We start from the raw sequence: 18052 nt of genomic DNA, 5'->3' as shown, positions 1-18052 counted from the left end.
TTCCATTTCTGTGTCCCGAATGGCACCCTACTCCCTAACTAGTGCACATAAGGAATAGGATGCCATTTGGGACACAACCTACGTGTCTTCATCCGTAGCTTCTCTATTGATAGCTTTATGGTGAGAACATGGGGAGATCTGCTTGGTGGTACTATATGGGTTCTCTCTCTTTCCCCTCCGCTATTCAATGACATGCACGACCCCTGTGAACTCTGACGTAATGGCAAACAAACAAACAGACTGGGGCGCTGTTGAAAATCCTCCTTAACTCTTCTGAGCGGTGGAGCGAGAGTGGCAAACTCTCAGAGCAGAAAATTACTTCAGAAACTCTCCTGGTCAGACTTAAGTGAACTACATAGATTTATATTTGGTGTATGTTACAGAAGCTTCGTAACGATGAGTATCAGCTCATTTAAAATGCCTGCCACGGAATAAAATGCAACACGTTTATGTATTAGGTTCTCTGTTGTCCCGGCTGTATATGCATTTCACGGTAAGGTCTACACCTGTTGTATTCAACGCATGTGACAAATAAAGTTTGATTTGATAGTGTAACTCACACAATGAAGCGGTTGCTTATATAATAGCCAACTTTTCAAAGGAATGGAAAAGCATGCCTTTTGTACGGTGAATTTTCCATAGGACTCTGGTCAAAAGTAGGGCACTATATAGGGAATAGCGTGCCATTTGGCATGCAGTCAAGGTGCTGAAGGGGAGTATGGGTGTTACACCCCCTGCATGGTAATCTCTGGATATAGCAGGCTGGATGTAGAGTCAGAGTCTGCGTCCCAAATGGCTCCATACTCCCTATAAAGTGCACTACTTTAACCAGGCCCCTAGGCGTGCGCTATGTAGGGAATATGGGACTCACCCGTCGGACAGGGAATTTGGCAGTTGGCCATGTAAGCTCTTAGAATAAATGAAACTCATTTCCTGCTTCATTCACTTTGTATAAGAGCAGCCTGGGTTCCTTTCTACACAGGAACACTGTGGTATTCAGCATGTCTCACGATCTATCTCTGTGTGTGTGACTCTCTACTCCCCCCCCCCCCCCCCCCCCCACCCCCCCTTCCCACTGTGACTGTCTTATGTGAAAGAGTCAGGTGTTTAATGACATTTGTGTGAGGCTTCCCTCTCGTCACTGACAGATGGACAAAATAAAACAGAGGGTACTGTACAGTAGGGCAAAACGTACCTTTTTTTTTTTACAGTTCTTATTGGACCAAATCCAGGTAGTACCATCCCATTTCATTCTGTTTTGAAACGTCTCGTCCCATACTGAATTTTCGTATGCCCTAATTGGGCAGTGGAGCCGTCAGTCATCAGGGCCCCCCAGTCAGACCCCATCCACCAGTCAGCCAGCTTCCTTGTTTCCCTCATCACTCAATGACAGTGGAATTCTCTTTCTCTCTCTTTTTCCCTCTTTCCTCTCTCCCTGCATCAATAAACATGGAGTCTTGTGTGGGTAGGGGGTGGTTGGGGTGTAAGGGCTTTGTATTCAGGTCTTTGGGCAGGCTAGAAGGATGGTCAACAAAGAGCAGGAGAAACTGAGTTATTTTTTTCCCTCTTGGTCCTGTCACTCAGTTTCACCTCACACAATGACCAGTCTTTGTCCTAACCAGGTCCCAGCTGGCTTCTTTCCTCATCCCCCTCTCTATTTTATACTCTCTCTCTGAAAACGAGAAAACAAATCTGCTTGACGTCCTGGTGAGAGAGTGGTGAATATTGCGTCTGTATTATACTGTTAGGTTCATCACAGCTCTCCTATTCATCTGTCGTTATCTCTTGTTGCCAACAACGAGCGCTCCACTCATAGAGAGACAGAGATGTGTTTTTGAAAACAAAGCCACGTGACTGCATGACTTTGTGCCGGCCCTGCAGCAAGCAGAGCGGAGTCCATGGCTGGCTGCCGACCGTCGCCGTGCCAACAGACGGTTGCGTCTCAAATGGCACCCTATTCCCTATACAGTGCAGTACTTTTGACCAGGGGCCATAGGGCTATGTAGGGAATAGGGTGCCATTTGGGACATAAAGGGGATCTGTTTTATTGTGAGCGGGCTGGGCTGGACCTACATGGCTGTTTATTTGGGTCAGGCAGTGAGGGTTGGGCCGGTGTCCGAGCTCTGACACTGGATTGGTGTCACTAGCAACCACCACTGGAGGCTATGAGAGAGGTGAATGGGGTCTGGTGTCCTGTCCCGTGTGCAACAGCCATAAGGCTGTGGTTTGTCACTGGCGTTCACAGTCTGTGGTGCTGCAGAGACTGGGACAGAGATGGAGGGTGTCTCCCAAATGCCACCCTGTTCCCTACATGGTGGACTACGCAAGCACATGCACTCACATACCCACACCTTACACACACAGATACACCATATATACAAAAGTATGTGGACACCCCTTCAAGTTAGTGCATTCGGCTATTTCAGCCACACCCGTTGCTGACAGGTGTATAAAATCGTGCACACAGCCATGCAATCTCCATAGACAAACATTGGCAGTAGAATGGCCTTACTGAAGAGCTCAGTGACTTTCAACGTGGCACCGACATAGGATGCCACCTTTCCAACAAGTCAGTAAGTCAAATGTATGCCCTGCTAGAGCTGCCCCGGTCAACTGTAAGTGCTGTTATTGTTAAGTGGTCCTCGGTTGCAACACTCACTACCGAGTGCCAAATTGCCTCTGGAAGCAACGTCAGCACAACAGCTGTTCGTCAGGAGCATTTGTTCTGCGCGGCCGTGTGCAGCTTAGAGGGAACATTGGTCACTTGTATTCCAAAACGGATTTGAAAAACCAAACTGATTTCAGCATTAAGGTCTGCAGTGTGAACAAGGCTTCAGTACAGAAGTCCATTCTCTTCAGCTGTACTGTGACTGTATCCTGTACGTAGTGTACTGTGACTGTATCCTGTACGTAGTGTACTGTGACTGTATCCTGTACGTAGTGTACTGTGACTGTATCCTGTACGTAGTGTACTGTGACTGTATCCTGTACGTAGTGTACTGTGACTGTATCCTGTACGTAGTGTACTGTGACTGTATCCTGTATGTAGTGTACTGTGACTGTATCCTGTATGTAGTGTACTGTGACTGTATCCTGTACGTAGTGTACTGTGACGGTATCCTGTACAGTATATAGTGTAGGAGTCCCTTGGTGCTAGTGCCAACCATAAGAGGTGCCAGGTAGGGAGGGGCTCTGGGTGGGTCACAAAGGGCACTGATGTTGATGCCGGAGTCACGGGACACCACAGCTGAATTCCAAATAGACCCCTAGTCCCTAGATCTGAGAGGATTGGATAGGTCTGAGCAATATAGCGAAAACCTTCTACCTAGCCAATCAGAAGGCAAGGTGAAGCTAGGTATTGCAGTAATGCTCTCTATCCTCTTGTCACCGAGGTTAGTAAGAAGAGAACGCCTATATCTATCCAATCATTTGACCAGGACTACTGACCCTCTTGGGACTGTAATGTGTGTGTTGGGTGATTTTAAAAAGAGGCCGCCAGGCTGGATTTCTTTGTGTGTATGTTGTGAAATGTACCCGGGACAACAGGCGGACACTCTGCTGCTCTAGTCTCAGGTTGGCTTGGTTTGGATAATTAGATTCGATCACCGGTGACAGTAACTCTCTCTCCACTTCCGCAGAGTTATGCAGTAGTATAACAGATTGTAGAAACATTTTAGTTGAGAAATGTGTCACTGCTGGGTTTCTTTCTGGGTGCAACATGGTTGGTCGTGACTGAATAGCCCTTTTTCCTTTCTCTCTCTGAATTTCAGCTCGGTGCAGAACAGCGAACGGGGGAAGAAAATTGGAGCAGCTGTGATCACCACCAGTCGGAGTGTCGTGCAGACCGGGAAGGCAGTAGGTGAGACCGACAGACAGTCTCTCTAACCAACCTTTTCCCCAGACTCAAATTAAGCCACTTGTGAAGGATTTGTAGTCCAGGAAACTGGCCTTCAAAAATAGTCAACACAGACTACTGCTAACTAACATTCACTCCCGCGTGGCTTTGTTTTCATCAATTAATTTCTAAGAAATGTATTGTTCAGTACAGAACTTTATATCTTATCCACAATCCCTCCTGTCTCCATCCTCCAGGTCAGTCGGTGGGTGGAGTGTTAACCAGTGCTAAGTCAGCCATGTCGTCCTGGTTCTCTACGTTGGCCCAGCCTGCTATTTTAGCCACTTCCGCAGCCTCCCCTGAGCCTCAGTCACCTACCGAGGCCAAGCCTTGACCACCTACCTGCTGCCTGCCTCCTAACCTAACCTTAGCCTCTGTCACAGGCTTTAGCCAACATGAGTTAATTAAGCCTAGGAGCCGAGGATACCCTAACCTAAACCCCTCCAACGGTCCTTCCCCAGGTGTCTCTCAATTCATCTTTCCTTGATTCCCTGCATCCTTTCTCCTGAGCTCCTTCACAAACCCTATTGGAGGTCAGAGGGGAGGCATCTTGGACAGTGTCCTCCAATACGGTTGAGGAGGCGAGGAGACGGGATGTGACACACTCCTCTTATTCCTCCTCTCCCCCTTTCTTTCAGAACCAGCTAGTTACAGAGAAGGAACCGGGGTCAGGTGGGAAGGATAGGTTGAATTTTGCGTGTTTGGGGAAAGGTTTTATTTTATGAAGGATTTGATTCAGGCCTCTGATGGGATACCACAACACAGCAGAGGGATCCAGGTCTTTGTCATAAATGATACCCTATTCCCTATGTAGTTCACAACTTTTGCCCAGGGCCCATAGAGTACTGGTGATAAGTAGTGCACTAGGAATAGATGCCATTTAGGACACAAACCTGGTCTGCAGTACCCTCTCCCCTCCATCCCCAGGTTACAACTGCTCCAGCATGGAGGACAGATCGACATGGGCAGATGAGAGGAATAGCCACTTGTGCTAAACAGACCGGCAGAAATATCCTCAGAGCCCATCCTCAGAGCCTCAGACACTTCAGATTTCGGTGTGTTTTTCTCTGTGTGGTGGAAGACCTTTTTGTGTTTTATCCAATGCCAGTGTTTTGCTCTAACTGTATTCCAACAAGGTGTACACTGTATATACTGACAGTGTGAAACCAGTGCATCGCTGGCTGGAAGCTGTTACTGTAAATAAGATGCTGGGTCAGAGCAAGTTATTCTCAGTTTACTGGATAGGACAGACAACCTATGTCCGTGTCCCAAATGGAACCCTTACCGTAGTGCACTATAAAGAGAAGAGGGTGCCATTTGGAACAGATACTGTTTGTCATTCCTTCAGGTTAAGAAACCTGCTTTTTATCTTTTTCCTCATTATGTCTGCACTATACATGTAATAGTGAACTTTTATAAAGATAGTTGGAGTATGGGATAAAATGAATTTATTAGTTGTATATAGTTTGTTGGACTTGTACAAATAATAGTGATGACACGACTGGAACCAATCTCTACCTGATCTATGGCTCACTATTGTGCATCTGAAATGGCACCCTATTCCCTATAGGTCACTACTTTTGACTAAGGCCCTTTAAACCTATTCTGTAGAAAGTGCACTACGTAGGCAATTGGTTGCACCTATACATAGGAAAGATTATATTTCTATGTACTCTCTTAGTCTATACTTGTTACTTTGAGATGATTACAGTACTTTCTCCCCAACTGTTTGTATTGAAGTTGAACATTTAGGAAATAAGTGTGTATATATATATTTATCTTCGAGATCTGGGACTGTATCCACTAAAAGTCGGAGTAAGAGTGCCGATCTAGGATCCCATATAACCTTATCCATTACGATCTAAAAGGCCAAACTGGTCCTAAATCAGCACTCGTACGCAGACGTTTAGACATGGGCCCAGGTCCAGTTTTTAAACTGTAATAATGACAGCTTTGGACCATCATCTCTTTGAATTCCCGTCTTGACTTTTAAACTAAAATCTGAGTCATTCGTATTGCCTGTATGCTTCATTTGTTGCTGTTGAACTCAAATGTACTTAAGTATGCAAAGAAAAACATTTAATCTGACATATTTAGGGTTTTGAAAATGTGAAGTTAATTTATGCTGCATTAAATATGAAAAAAAATGGAAATCAGCCTCATCTTTACTGCTTCCGTACCTAAAAGTGCTTCCCATAAGCTTACAGGAAAAATACTACAAAACGTAACAAGATATGAAAGTATCTCTGTTAGAGCGAGATATTCATGGTCTGGTCTGTTCATACTGTATGTAGGTCAGCCAAACAAAAGACCGTAGAGGGAGGGGGTGTAGCAGGCGCAGGGTCTACCGGACAAAAACAGGCTGCAGCCACGTGCCTCAGTTCAATAACATCACACGCGAACCCAGGGACCTCACGGATGACTTTCAGATTATCAGCTCAAAAGCTATGGAGGGGGAGGAGGCAGAGCGATGTTTGTTTGGCTTCAGCAGCTGTCCCAAATGGCACCCTATGGAATAGGTTGCCATTTGGGAAGCAACCAGCTCCAGTTATAGCTATTCAGAGGTGGTACAGACAGGGCTTCTGTGGATGCCTTTGTCAGGCAACGAATGGGGGGGAAACTATTTTAAGCAGGCATAATAAGTCCCTAGGTTGTATGACTAACTGAACATGTAAATAGATAGGCTAAATCTGTAATTGTGAGCAGACTGGATTGAAAGGTAAACACATTGTGACATGTTTAAAACAAAACCAAGCCTGCTTCATCAACCCATGTGAAAATAAGTCATTTTTTTCGAGAACGTTTTGGTATGTTTTTTAATAAATTAACGTTCATTCAAAATACAGTGCCAAAGGAACATGATGCAGCCAAACATGCTAGTAAGGTTTGTCATGAAGCACCTGTGCTCATGTTTAAGGTAGGAATCATGAAGCAGCGCCGTCCGCTCCTTCCCTCCCATACCACCCTCCAGTCGGTCTCCACTACCGCTAGTGGTTGCCTGGACAATTTCCATAGCAACAGCACTGGGCCAGCCCTCCTTCCTTCTCAGACCCAATCAGCAGCAAGATTCCTCAGTATTTCACTCAAGAAAATAATCTGGTGGGGGGGTGGATACCGAAACACAATCACACTACAGTAATGTCTGATATTAACTTAAAAAAAATACTAATACAAAATAGAACCTGGTTGTTTTCACCCACACTAAAACAGTTTATTTTTTAAACATGAAAAATATATATTTTTATAATTATATATATTTCAGCAGCTTAGGGAAAGAAAAATGCATGAGCCCAAAAATCTATAGTTGATGAGAGTATTGAGATAGAGTGAAGGAGGCGTGTGTTGTTGCAGAGACCCGCGCTTGTCAAAAATAAGAGCCGGCATAAATCCTCCCATCACGACGATATGACAGTTGGTTAGGGTGAGCTCCGTTCTGTAAACCGCTGGCTGGCTCTGTGGAAGACCTGTGTCCAGAGAGATTGACTAAGGATGCCTCCCAAATGGAACCCTATATAGGACGCTACTTTTGGCAAGAGCTCCAGTGCCAGCTCAACAAGCCTATGGTGGCCCTTTGCGCCCTGGTCAAATGTAGGGAGTCGGGTGCCATTTGGGACACAACCTAAGAGACAGGCAGGCTAGAGTGGTGTTAGTAGGGGACTAGAGGAGTGAGGGGAGAGGCAGGGGGTTGCGTGTCTGGAACAGAGGTGAAAGAAAAAAAAAACAGGTAGAGTGACTGGACCTGCAGTCACCACCTAGAACCCCTTCTCTCCCATAACCCCCCCCCCCCCTAACACTTGGCCCTGTACGTTCCTATACTATGAGCATCCCAAATGGCACCGTATTACCTATTTAGTGCACTACTTAGGGAATAGGGTACCATATGGCTGGGACACAGGCCATGTGTCCCTAGGAGAGATGGATGTGGGTTTACAACAGTGGTGAGAGAAAGAGGTGGACACCAGGAGGATTTTGGTACAGTTATTCCAAGGAGCTTTTCGCCAGTAAGTGCATCATCACAAATCAGTCGACTTTCAATTATCACATTGTAGAAACAGTATAACAGACTTGAAGTTGCAACGGACAAAAGAAAAAACAAATCTACTTTTTCCATATTACTTTTTGTTTCTCTCCTATATTTTCAATGTCTGAGGCTTTGTATAAGCTTGTTTGTCAGCAACAGCCAGCCGGCAGAATAGCCTTGTAGCGCTCAGATCCCTTTGGAACAGACAGACATCAAACCTACCCCTCTGGCTTTCAGGTCCATCCCTCGACACGTCACACCCAGAGTTTAGAGGGCAATTCAGGGACTCGGTTTGGGGGCAGAGGTGGAAGGTTAAGAGCTATATGTGAGGGAGGGAGACCATCTCCCCGTCCACCTCAAACTCCTCGGCCCCGTCGGGGGAAAACAGGTAGGTGGGTGGTTTCCACGGGGATTCTTCCAGACAGGATGGGTATAGCTTCCCCACAGCGCAGCGGAAGTCCTTCCCCAGGTCCCAGAGCACGCGCTCAGACACGGGCTGCTTGAGGTACCAGCGGTCCAGCTCCAGGTCGTACTGGTAGATGGCGTACTTGGCGCGCTCGTTCATGTGAGTCTCCCGCATGAAGATGCACAGAGAGCCAAGGAGCACCACGGCCCGCACGCACGGGTCCGAGTAGCGCTTGGCAGGGATGTTGGCGGCCAGGCGCCACTCGTTCTTGCTGACGTCGTAGATCTCCACGGTGACGGAGGAGCCGTCGATGGTGCTGGTGGGCATGCGGACGCCCGAGTTGGAGACGACATGGAGCCCCCCGATGTAGAAGATGAGGTCACCGAAGGTGGCAGCGGAGGCGAAGCAGCGACTTGTCTTCCTCATGGCCATCTCTACCCAGGTGTCAGCGCGAGGGAAGTAGCAGTACATGAGGTCATGGGTCATCACGTAGATACAGTCGTGGGCTGCTACGGACGTGGTCCAGTTCCAGGCGCAAGGGAGGGGGCTCATCATAGCCCACTCGTCTTTCTCACAGTCATAGCGTTCTACGGTACGTTTATTCAGCTCCCCGCCTACGTTGTCCCCCCCGATGGCGTAGATGTAACCCTCACAGTAGACCAGAGAGGGCTTGATGCGGGCACACAGCATGGGCGTCTTAGGCACCCAGGCATTCTGCTGGGCGTCAAACCAGAAGAAGCTATCCACCGATCGGAACACTGCCTGTTGCTTGCCGCCGCTCTTCCCGTGGTTGGCGATCGAGTTCTTCAGCGGGATTTGCCCGCCGGCGATGAACACGTCGTTGTCGGGTGTGACGAGCGTCCCAACCTTCTGGAGGTCGCCGGGCGGGTTGCTGAGCTTGTAGACCTTCTCGGCTTGCGGGCTGTAACACACCACCGTGTGGTTGGGGCCTGCCATCACCTGACCCATGTCAGACGGCCACTCTGACGTGGCCTCCATGAAGATGAGCATCTCCTCCTTGGTCATACCAAGGCGGGGTTTGAAGAACTTGGGCATGGACTTGTAGAGGCCCTGCACTACGACAGACTTGTCGTTAGGCGGTAGGCCCTGGAACCAGGCGCGCTGAGTCACCTCGGAGAGAGCGTCGATGCGGATCTGGCTGAGAACTGAGGACAGGTACTGGGACCTAGCCTCCATGTTATACTCCAGCCACAGCATGGCAGCCTCCCTCACCGTCTCCTCCTAAGAGAAAATTTAAACATCAAACATACCTATGGTGTTGTCACAATGTAGTATCAGTTTTATAAGCAGTCATTTTGTGTAGCCAGAAGCCGTATTCTTATCCCCTAGGGGTAACTTGCTTTACAGCTCAGGGATAAGAAATACATAGAACCAACATTAAGACAGAGTTCTTTTTTTTTATATGAAAAAGTATACATACTGGTAGGAATATTTCTAAGTACGTAGAAAGTACATTAGGTACGTATAACCAGAGAAGTGTGTACCCACCTTCTCCACGTTGAGGTTGTCTGAGCACAGCACGTCCACCAGCAGCTCGTGGGACAGCTGTAGGAAGGCCTCCTGACGGTAGACCACGGGGAACTTGTGTTCCACCATGCGCTTGGCGCTCTGCTTCAGCTCCACACAAGAGAACAGATCCCCGATGCTCAGCATCCGGACACAGTTATCTGCATGGATCTTCTTCACCAGGTAGTCCCTGCACTGCAGTAGCACATCCTCTACCTAGACAGGTAGGGGGTGTATTATAGAGAAATCGCTACTGCTTGAAAATCATCAAGATCAACATTGCGATTATATTACTAAGACTCACAATCACTCAATTAGGCATATACACACACTCATTCATTCAGTAATGTCCACTGATCAGAAATAGGAGTGTCAGTGATGTGACGAGTCCCGTGAAGACAGGACACGTCTACCTCTGTAGATCAGATCAGTAGAGTAATTATAGACCCAGACGAGTGGGGGGGGGGGAATAGGAGACTGGTACCACACCTGTAGGAAGCAGGCGGTCTCATAGAGTGGCTCCACAGTGCTGTCATTGATAGCCAGGTTGCCTGTATAGGCGTAGGTGATGATGATCTGGAGAGTGGCAGGGTCCACGTTCTTCAGGTGAACATTAGTCTGTTTACTCTCAGACAACCCACTCATAAACATTGCCCTGGAGAGAGAGAACACAGGGATCAGCATTCAGTCAGCTCATCATTGAAATGTTGTTCATTTCAAAATAATTGACGTCAGCTGTTTCACATCTTCATTAAAAGCAGTAGTTTGCTGCTATGGGCAAAGTAAAGCATTTGTATTGTGACAGACACTGAGCGTGACATATTAGACAGTCTACTCAGGGTTTCTCAAACTTGGTCCTGGGGCCCCCTCTGGGTCCATGCGTTGGTGTTTGCCCTAGCACTACACAGCTATATTCAAATAACCAACGTATCATCAAGCTTTGGTTATTTGAATCAGCTGTGTAGTGCTAGGGGGGGGGGGAAACGTGGGAGGCCGAGGACGAGTTTAGGATTGATCTACATCCGTTTATCTGACTGGGGATACAGCATAAAAGTCAGAGGTAGGTAACAAAGACTCCCAACAACCCCAGTTGGACTTCTCAGACACTAGACCCAGTGACCAGACCACAGGATGCTTCCTCTGCGCTGTGGCTCAACCACACCACCCCCAGCCAGCTTGTCATACCCCGCCCTTCTCAGCCCTCTCTTAGTCTCTCCCTCTCCCCCCCCAGGCCATCCTGACACCCACACAGCTGTCTGTGACAACTGTCTGTGAGCTGCCTTTCGCCTTTTAAAAAAACTATATGTCACCAAAACCTGTGAGTTTGTGCTGCTTACAGCAGGATCTGGACCTGCCAGGGCCCTGGGCTGGATATTACACAACCTTGCAAGCATCCTCTGTGTCACTAGCTTACCCCTCCCACAGGCACCCCCCTCACCAACCCAGCTCTGTTTTCCTGCGTGACAAGGGTTCCCTTACTAATATAAGTACGCCAGAGCCCCCCCCCCCCCCCCCCGGGCCCCTTTAACTGCAGCAAGGAGGGTAAAGGGAGGAGAGACAGAGAGTGCCAAGAAAGAGAGAAGGGACACCTCCTGGGGGGGAGCCAGAATGCGGCAAGAGAATGGATACCTCTGTGAACCCAAGTGGGAAACTGCTTTGCATGTTGTCACCGGATAACGAGTGGTGTGCGTTGGAATCAGTGAGGACGAATAGGTGGGTGTGAGGAGAGCAGCCAGTAAATGTGTCTGCTGGATCTTTACTAGGAACGTCTGTGTTCAAAAGACTAGGCTACATAAGCTCTTGTCATGTATATATAGTACCAGTCAAAAGTTTGGCATTTCTTTATTTGTACTATTTTCTATACTGTATAATAATAGTGAAGACATCAAAACTATGAAATAACATATGGGATCATGTAGTAACCAAAAGTGTTATTTTAGATTCTTCAAAGTAGCCACCCTTTGCCTTGATGACAGCTTTGCACACTTGTCATTCTCTCAACCAGCTTAATCTGGAATGCTTTTCCAGCAGTCTTGAAAGAGAACCCACATATGCTGAGCACTTGTTGGCTGCTTTTCCTTCACTCTGCAGTCCAACTCATCCCAAACCATCTCAATTGGGTTGAGGTCAGGTGATTGTGGAGGCCAGGTCATCTGATGCAGCACTCCATCACTCTCCTTCTTGATCAAATAGCCCATACACAGCCTGGAGTGTTGTGTTGGGTCATTGTCCTGTTAAAATTAAATGATAGTCCCACTAAGCGCAAACCAGATGGGATGGCGTATCACTGCAGAATGCTGCTGGTTAAGTGTGCATTGAATTTGAAATAAATCACAGACAGTGTCAGAAGCTAAGCACCCCCACACCACCTCCTCCATGCTTCATGGTGGAGATCATCCGTTCACCTACTCTGCGTCTCAAAGACACAGCAGTTGTAACCAAAAATCTCACATTTTGATTCAGACCAAAATGACAGATTTCCACCATCCTATTGTCCACTGCTCGTGTTTCTTGGTCAAGCAAGTCTTCTTATTGCTGTCCTTTAGTAGTGGTTTCTTAAAAGCAATTTGACCATGAAGGCCTGATTCACGCAGTCTCTTGCCTAGAGGTCGACCGATTAATCGTCTTGGCCGATTTCAAGTTGTCATAACAATTGGTAATTGGCCTTTTTGGACACCAATTACGTTGCAATCCATGAGGAAACTTGGTGGCAGGCTGACCACCTGTTGCACGAGTGCAGCGTCAAAAGGACCTTGTGGCTGCAATGAGCCATGGTAATGTACTAGCTAGCATTAAACTTATCTTATAAAAACAATCTACACAGTTTATGATATTACTAGGTTAACTAACTTGTCCTGTGTTGCATATAAATCAATGTGGTGTCTGGGGTTGCCTAGTCATCATCTCTACTGCAGTGCTGCACTACAGCTATGTAATGTTGTGCTTCTAAATGAGCCCCCTGGGCCTACCTTCTCTTGGGCCACAGACTCAAATTGAGTCATTCTACTACCACTAAATAGTGATTAATAACTGACAAACAGATAAGTAGGATGACATTTAAGGGACAAACAGTAACACATCTCTATATTTCATAATAAAACAAACACTATTTGACCACGGCTGTGTCCCAAATGACACCCTATGGTGCCTGGTCAAAAGTACGGCAATATAAGAGGGAATAGGGTACCATTTGAAATGCATCCTATAACTTCAGGGAGAACATGGTACGGGTAGCCTAATCCTAAGAGTGTCAGACTAATGGTTGTCATGTTTCCAACATATTTCCAACAACACTGGAAAGCAAAATGTAGACCTAAATCAACCATTTCACAGTTCCATCTCCCCAACACACACATGCTACCATAAGCCCAGGAGTGTGTCGCAAATGGCACCTTGTTCCTTATGTAGTAAGAAGTGCACAATATAGGGAATAGGGTTCCATTTTAGACACAGCCCAGGAGTGACTTAATGGGTTCCCAAACAGGCTTGCTCAGGCAGGTCGAGGGCTAGGTCTACATCATAGTCACAAGCTGCTGAACTGTAGTACTTGTACGTAACGTTCTGCTGAACAGAACAGTCCAGAACACGCCACAGTGACTCAACTGAAATAGCAGCCACATGTGACCAAGACCATCTTGTGACAGTACAGTGCACTACTAGGGCCTATGGTGCACTCCAAAAGTAGTGCACTCCGCAGGTAAGTGGCCAGCGAACGGCGTTAACTCACCTGAAATAGGAGCTACATGTGGCCAGGACCATCTTGTGACATGGGAACTCGTTGTCCTCCACCAGCAGCACCACGTCAGTCAGTAACTTCTGCTCATAGAAGAAGTTGAGCTGCTCCAGCAGGGAGACCGCGTAGTCCATGTTAACTGGCCTGCGCTCACTGAGATCCGACATGGTTGCATCCCATGAATCGCGCCCCAGTTTCAGCAGTTCAAGCAGCCGGTAAAAGAACCGGGCTCCAAAACCAAATGGGGGGGGGGGGATAAATAGCCAAAAAACTACTGCAGACTCCGCTGCTTTGTGATTACTGATGTTGGCAGGCAGGCAGCGGTGTTGACTCAAAACCAACCCGGGGGGGGAGATAAAAATCAAAGTGACGACAGGGTGACACCACCGTTGGCTGATGTCGGCAGGGCAGAACAGGGGTGTTGACCAAAACAATACGCTGTGTCCCAGGACCAGGATAAAGAGGACCTCTGCAGCAAAAAAACTAAAGCAGCAACTCCTCCTTCTGTTCCCCTGTTATGGAAGAGAAGACAGGATGCAGGGTGATCAAAATCAGGTTGGTTCCCCTCCTAGTGTTAATTAAGAGTGGCGCAGGAAGTTACCCTCCAACTGGGCTCTCTGTCTAAGTCCTTGGTGTGGTCTCTAGTGCCAAAAACCAGTCAGTGCTGGTGCTTCAATGTCGGCTGTGTTTGCTCTTCGTTGCTCTGTATAGCCCAGATAGACCCGTCTCTCTCAGAGCAGACAAGACAGGCAGGCACAGGGGACTGGATGGAGGTAGTGGGGACAGGAGATGCAGACTGGCTGTGGTGATAGTGATGCAGCTAAATCAGTGCTGGGCTGAAACACAGAATAGAACAAATCAATAAAACCACTTTCCATAGATCAGATCAGGCCCAGGACACAGAAAACAGGGCTGTTCCCTATGTAGAGCCCTTAACCAGGGGCCCATGAGAAGCTGATCAAAAGTAGTGCACTATGTGGATGCATCAAACAGCCTATAACAGTCCAGGGGAGGGATACAGGACAGATACTTGTTGTTCCCAACATTTCTGTGTATAAATACTTGTGGTTAACATTATATTGATCTCCTCACTTAAGACAATTTCCAGGGATATGCTACGGAACATTAAGTGCATAGCAGGCCTAATACTGCATTGAATAACAAAGAATCTGCTTTTCAGGCAGACCGTCTCCTCCTCATCCCCCTCTCCTCACTCCCTGCCTGTCAGATCAGCCCACATCCCCCATCCCTTCCACATGAGAAAAATGCATTGTCAACAATCTGGTCTCCCCTGGCAGGTCCCCCCCTCCCCTCCATCCATCACTAGCGCCGCTTGGAGAGAATCATTGCACTCACTGACAGCCAGACGGACTGCTATGTGCCTGTGTCTGTCAAACAATTAAAATGGGAGAAACCCTGATAAAACCAACAGTCAGATTAATTTGTTGGTAACAGGGCACTACATAAAAAGTCTACTTAAAAATCAAGACAGAGAACATGCTTTTGGCTGTGGCTTCAGAGCTGTAAGCTACCACCACTCATTGAGTGTGTCCCAAATGACACCCTATTCCCTACATAAGACTGGTCAAACGTAGTGCACTATGGGTCAAGGTCAAAAGTAATCCACTAAATAAGGAATATGGTTCAATTTGGGACCCATCCATAGTCATATCCTGGATGACTTCAGCCTCCATCTCTGGCATGCTATCAAGGCAATCCATCCCATTGGCTTAAAGTGGTGTCGCCTACACCATATGCAGTCCTACCAACGCCAAACTAAGGGCAATTGGTGACAGAAATAGCAATTTCGTCAGGTAAACCACATGGGTGGCCACATGTAAAAGGCAAAAGATTATCAGGCCTTCGATAAGTGAAGTAGTTGAATTACAACCGTTGTTATTGGTTATTTCTCCACTCTGGGAAACAGTTGGAGTTTAGTCATTAAGAACATGGCCACAGCAGTCTGTTAAATAACCCTTTTCCACCCACGCGTTGATGATAGCCAATTTGTCCATGCATTGACATATCTAGCTACCTACGTCAATCTTGAAAGGCAACAGTGTGAAGTAAGCATTCTTCTAAGATCAACTAATTAACATGGACCTGTACATACAGTCCCGAGCTGGCAACATTGGCAATCACACACCAAAACACTGTACTACTACTACTAGGCTGATGACATTAGCCATCTCACTTCACTTGCCAATGGGCGAGTTATTTTTAATGGCCCAGTGCCCCAGGTGGGCAGAGTTCACACATTTTAGACCATTCCATTGGTCCTGAGAGTTTCTATGGTACTTTCATATACTTTTTAGCCAGGAGTTCTGAAAGTAGCACTCACGAGCCAAAAGTGATCCCTGAAATTGCGTACTAAACCACAAGTGTGTAGATATTTGCACCACGTCATTGCTCTCGCTCTGCTGTGTGTGCGCCTTACTTTATGTCACTTAAATGGCGAGGGGCTGAAGCTCATTGGCGACAGGTCGAATTGCTAGGGGCTGGCTCACATAGGTGAAAAATAGAGCAGCACAGCTTCTAGAAAAACAGTTGCTTTCAAATTAGAGATTCCGTGGCTAATTGAAGACAGACAGTAGTTTCGGAGCATGAGTTTAAGTGAAATCTACCACCTGGTGCACCAGCCATGCAAAACGAACTGGCCCAATGATTTGTGATTTTATGCTCTCCTCACAACAACATGGGACATAAAGCTGGTTAACCTAAATATGACTTACTTTCGCCTGTGTACTGAAAATAAATGTTATTGTAGGTAGCTAATTGCCTGACTATTGTTAGCCAACTAGCTAGTGGTTGGTTAGCAAACTCATCTAGCTAACGTTAGCATAGCCAGCTAACAGGTGCCATCTGTAACCTATAGAGAGCAATAGTAATGGCGTCTTTTTGTAGGCACTAACTCTGCCATGGCTGATTGGCCAAAGTTTAAGGGGAAATAAATAAGATTTTGGGATAATGACCGAAAATAAGTTGTGCTAAACACAGGCTTAGGAGATATTATACAATTTATTATATAAGAACCTTCATCAGCTTACGTCACTTGGTGAATTTTGAAGCATTCATGTAATCAAAAAAAGAACATAACGATTTCCTAATTCATAAAGGTCAAGTTAACTGACTGATATTATATCATAGAACAAAATGTATAAGAACTCCTAAGCCTGTGTTAACCTCAGACCTTATTTTCGTCGTTTATGCCAAAACCCCATTAATATCCCCCATAGGAATGGCTGAGTTTAAGAGGTAACTCATTTCCGGTTTTTAGGATTACAAGATGACAATCTCTATTGACTTTAGAGCGCTGACAAATCTTAACGGTTACCAAATTATTTGTGGGAGTTGTTCTAGAAAACTGGCCAATAATTAAAATGCCTAGCCAGCTAGTAGTTATGTGACTAACGTTAACTAACTGTATTACATGACATCCTTACTGCTAGGCCACATTACGTTACGGTCACCAAGTATATAAAAAATAAGTTAGAAGTTGATTGGCTAACCTGGTGACTAATTCCATGGTGATAATTCAAACACTTAGCTAAATTAGTTTAACTGGTTAGCTAATCAATGTAATCAAGTTACAGTAGCTACGTTACCGTTACTTTGTCGGTGTTAGGTAGCTAAACATTCTAGCTAGGATAGCAAGCTAGCGTTAGTTGGCTAGGTTACTGCCCAATTTTCAAGCTAGCTACTTCCCAGACCCCCCCATCCAAAACATGGATAAACAAGCCAGGCCTTCAGTGGATGTGGTGACTGATGACAGACTAGTTAGCTTACTCACCTTTCTTCTTTTCGAACCATTTATCCCAAATTAGACTTGAAAGCCTGATTGCCGGATCCCACACAATCTAATCGCTGCAACTATTAGCTATTTTCTACAGTTATGTTAGCTTGATCATACATCAACAAAGGCGGCAGTTGCTCGTCCCTTCCGGGTACTTCTTGCCCGGACTCGGGAATTAACGTTACACCCACACATATATCCTGCCAACCAAATTATTCAACTAACTAACTATAGTGATGAGGTAGGTCCGTATAGTTTCCAGCAGTCTCATAGACCTAGCTAAGCAAGCAGGTAAATAACAATATCCAACGTAAGCAAGCAACGTAGCACTAGCTAGGAAGGGTTAGCATTTGCTAAGCTCGTTAGCTAGGTTTTAGACGTCGGCGTTAACTAGACTGAGCTGGCTAACAAGCAAACCGTTACATTACTAGAATGAGCTAGCTATGCATGTATGTATGGCTGTTAAGATATTAAACAAACATATTTCCTCACACTAGCTAATTTAAGGCGATATGCAATGCTCGATGCCGACCGGTCTTTTCTTGCTATTACAGAAAGTATCTAGCTCCGGAAGCCGAATTTACACAATTAAGGCCGCGAGAGTCAACCAGCAAGAAACCTTTCTCGACAACGCAGGCGCCGCGCAAGACAACAGGGGCCAAATGAGGATACTGGGC

General features: G+C 46.5%; 2 protein-coding genes across 4 annotated transcripts in view; one reads left to right on the top strand and one right to left on the bottom strand.

Annotated features, from left to right (window-relative positions):
- Nucleotides 1-6048, top strand: part of avl9 (AVL9 homolog (S. cerevisiase)) — a 27838-nt gene extending 21790 nt beyond the window's left edge. The window contains exons 15-16 of the mRNA XM_055928874.1: nucleotides 3771-3859; nucleotides 4093-6048. Coding sequence (XP_055784849.1) covers nucleotides 3771-3859; nucleotides 4093-4229 — 226 coding nt within the window. The 3' untranslated portion in view covers nucleotides 4230-6048. The remainder of the gene's footprint in view (nucleotides 1-3770; nucleotides 3860-4092) is intronic.
- On the bottom strand, nucleotides 5273-18052 carry LOC129859288 (kelch repeat and BTB domain-containing protein 2-like). Of its 3 annotated transcripts, XM_055928877.1 has the most exons (6): nucleotides 17373-18052; nucleotides 14184-14418; nucleotides 13577-14094; nucleotides 10339-10504; nucleotides 9832-10065; nucleotides 5273-9564 (listed from the first exon to the last, which is right to left on the bottom strand). In XM_055928877.1, the coding sequence occupies exons 3-6, from the start codon at nucleotides 13747-13749 to the stop codon at nucleotides 8236-8238; spliced, it is 1902 nt and encodes a 633-aa protein (XP_055784852.1). In that variant the 5' UTR covers nucleotides 13750-14094; nucleotides 14184-14418; nucleotides 17373-18052; the 3' UTR covers nucleotides 5273-8235. The 3 variants fall into 3 exon arrangements, with proteins under 3 accessions (XP_055784852.1, XP_055784851.1, XP_055784853.1); XM_055928876.1 differs by having other exon boundaries at nucleotides 13577-14418; XM_055928878.1 differs by having other exon boundaries at nucleotides 13577-14418; nucleotides 17868-18052.

This window comes from Salvelinus fontinalis, chromosome 7, assembly GCF_029448725.1.
Source record: "Salvelinus fontinalis isolate EN_2023a chromosome 7, ASM2944872v1, whole genome shotgun sequence".
NCBI classification, from domain to species: Eukaryota; Metazoa; Chordata; class Actinopteri; order Salmoniformes; family Salmonidae; genus Salvelinus; species Salvelinus fontinalis.
This window is presented reverse-complemented; position numbering and strand designations above follow the sequence as displayed.

Excerpts from the sequence above, each read along its gene's own strand:
- LOC129859288 (XM_055928876.1), bottom strand. The coding sequence starts at position 13,749 with ATGTCGGATCTCAGTGAGCGCAGGCCAGTTAACATGGACTACGCGGTC. Across the intron at positions 10,066-10,338 it reads AGACCGCCTGCTTCCTACAG|GTAGAGGATGTGCTACTGCA; the intron begins GTGTGGTACCAG and ends CTACCTGTCTAG. Across the intron at positions 9,565-9,831 it reads ACAACCTCAACGTGGAGAAG|GAGGAGACGGTGAGGGAGGC; the intron begins GTGGGTACACAC and ends ATTTTCTCTTAG.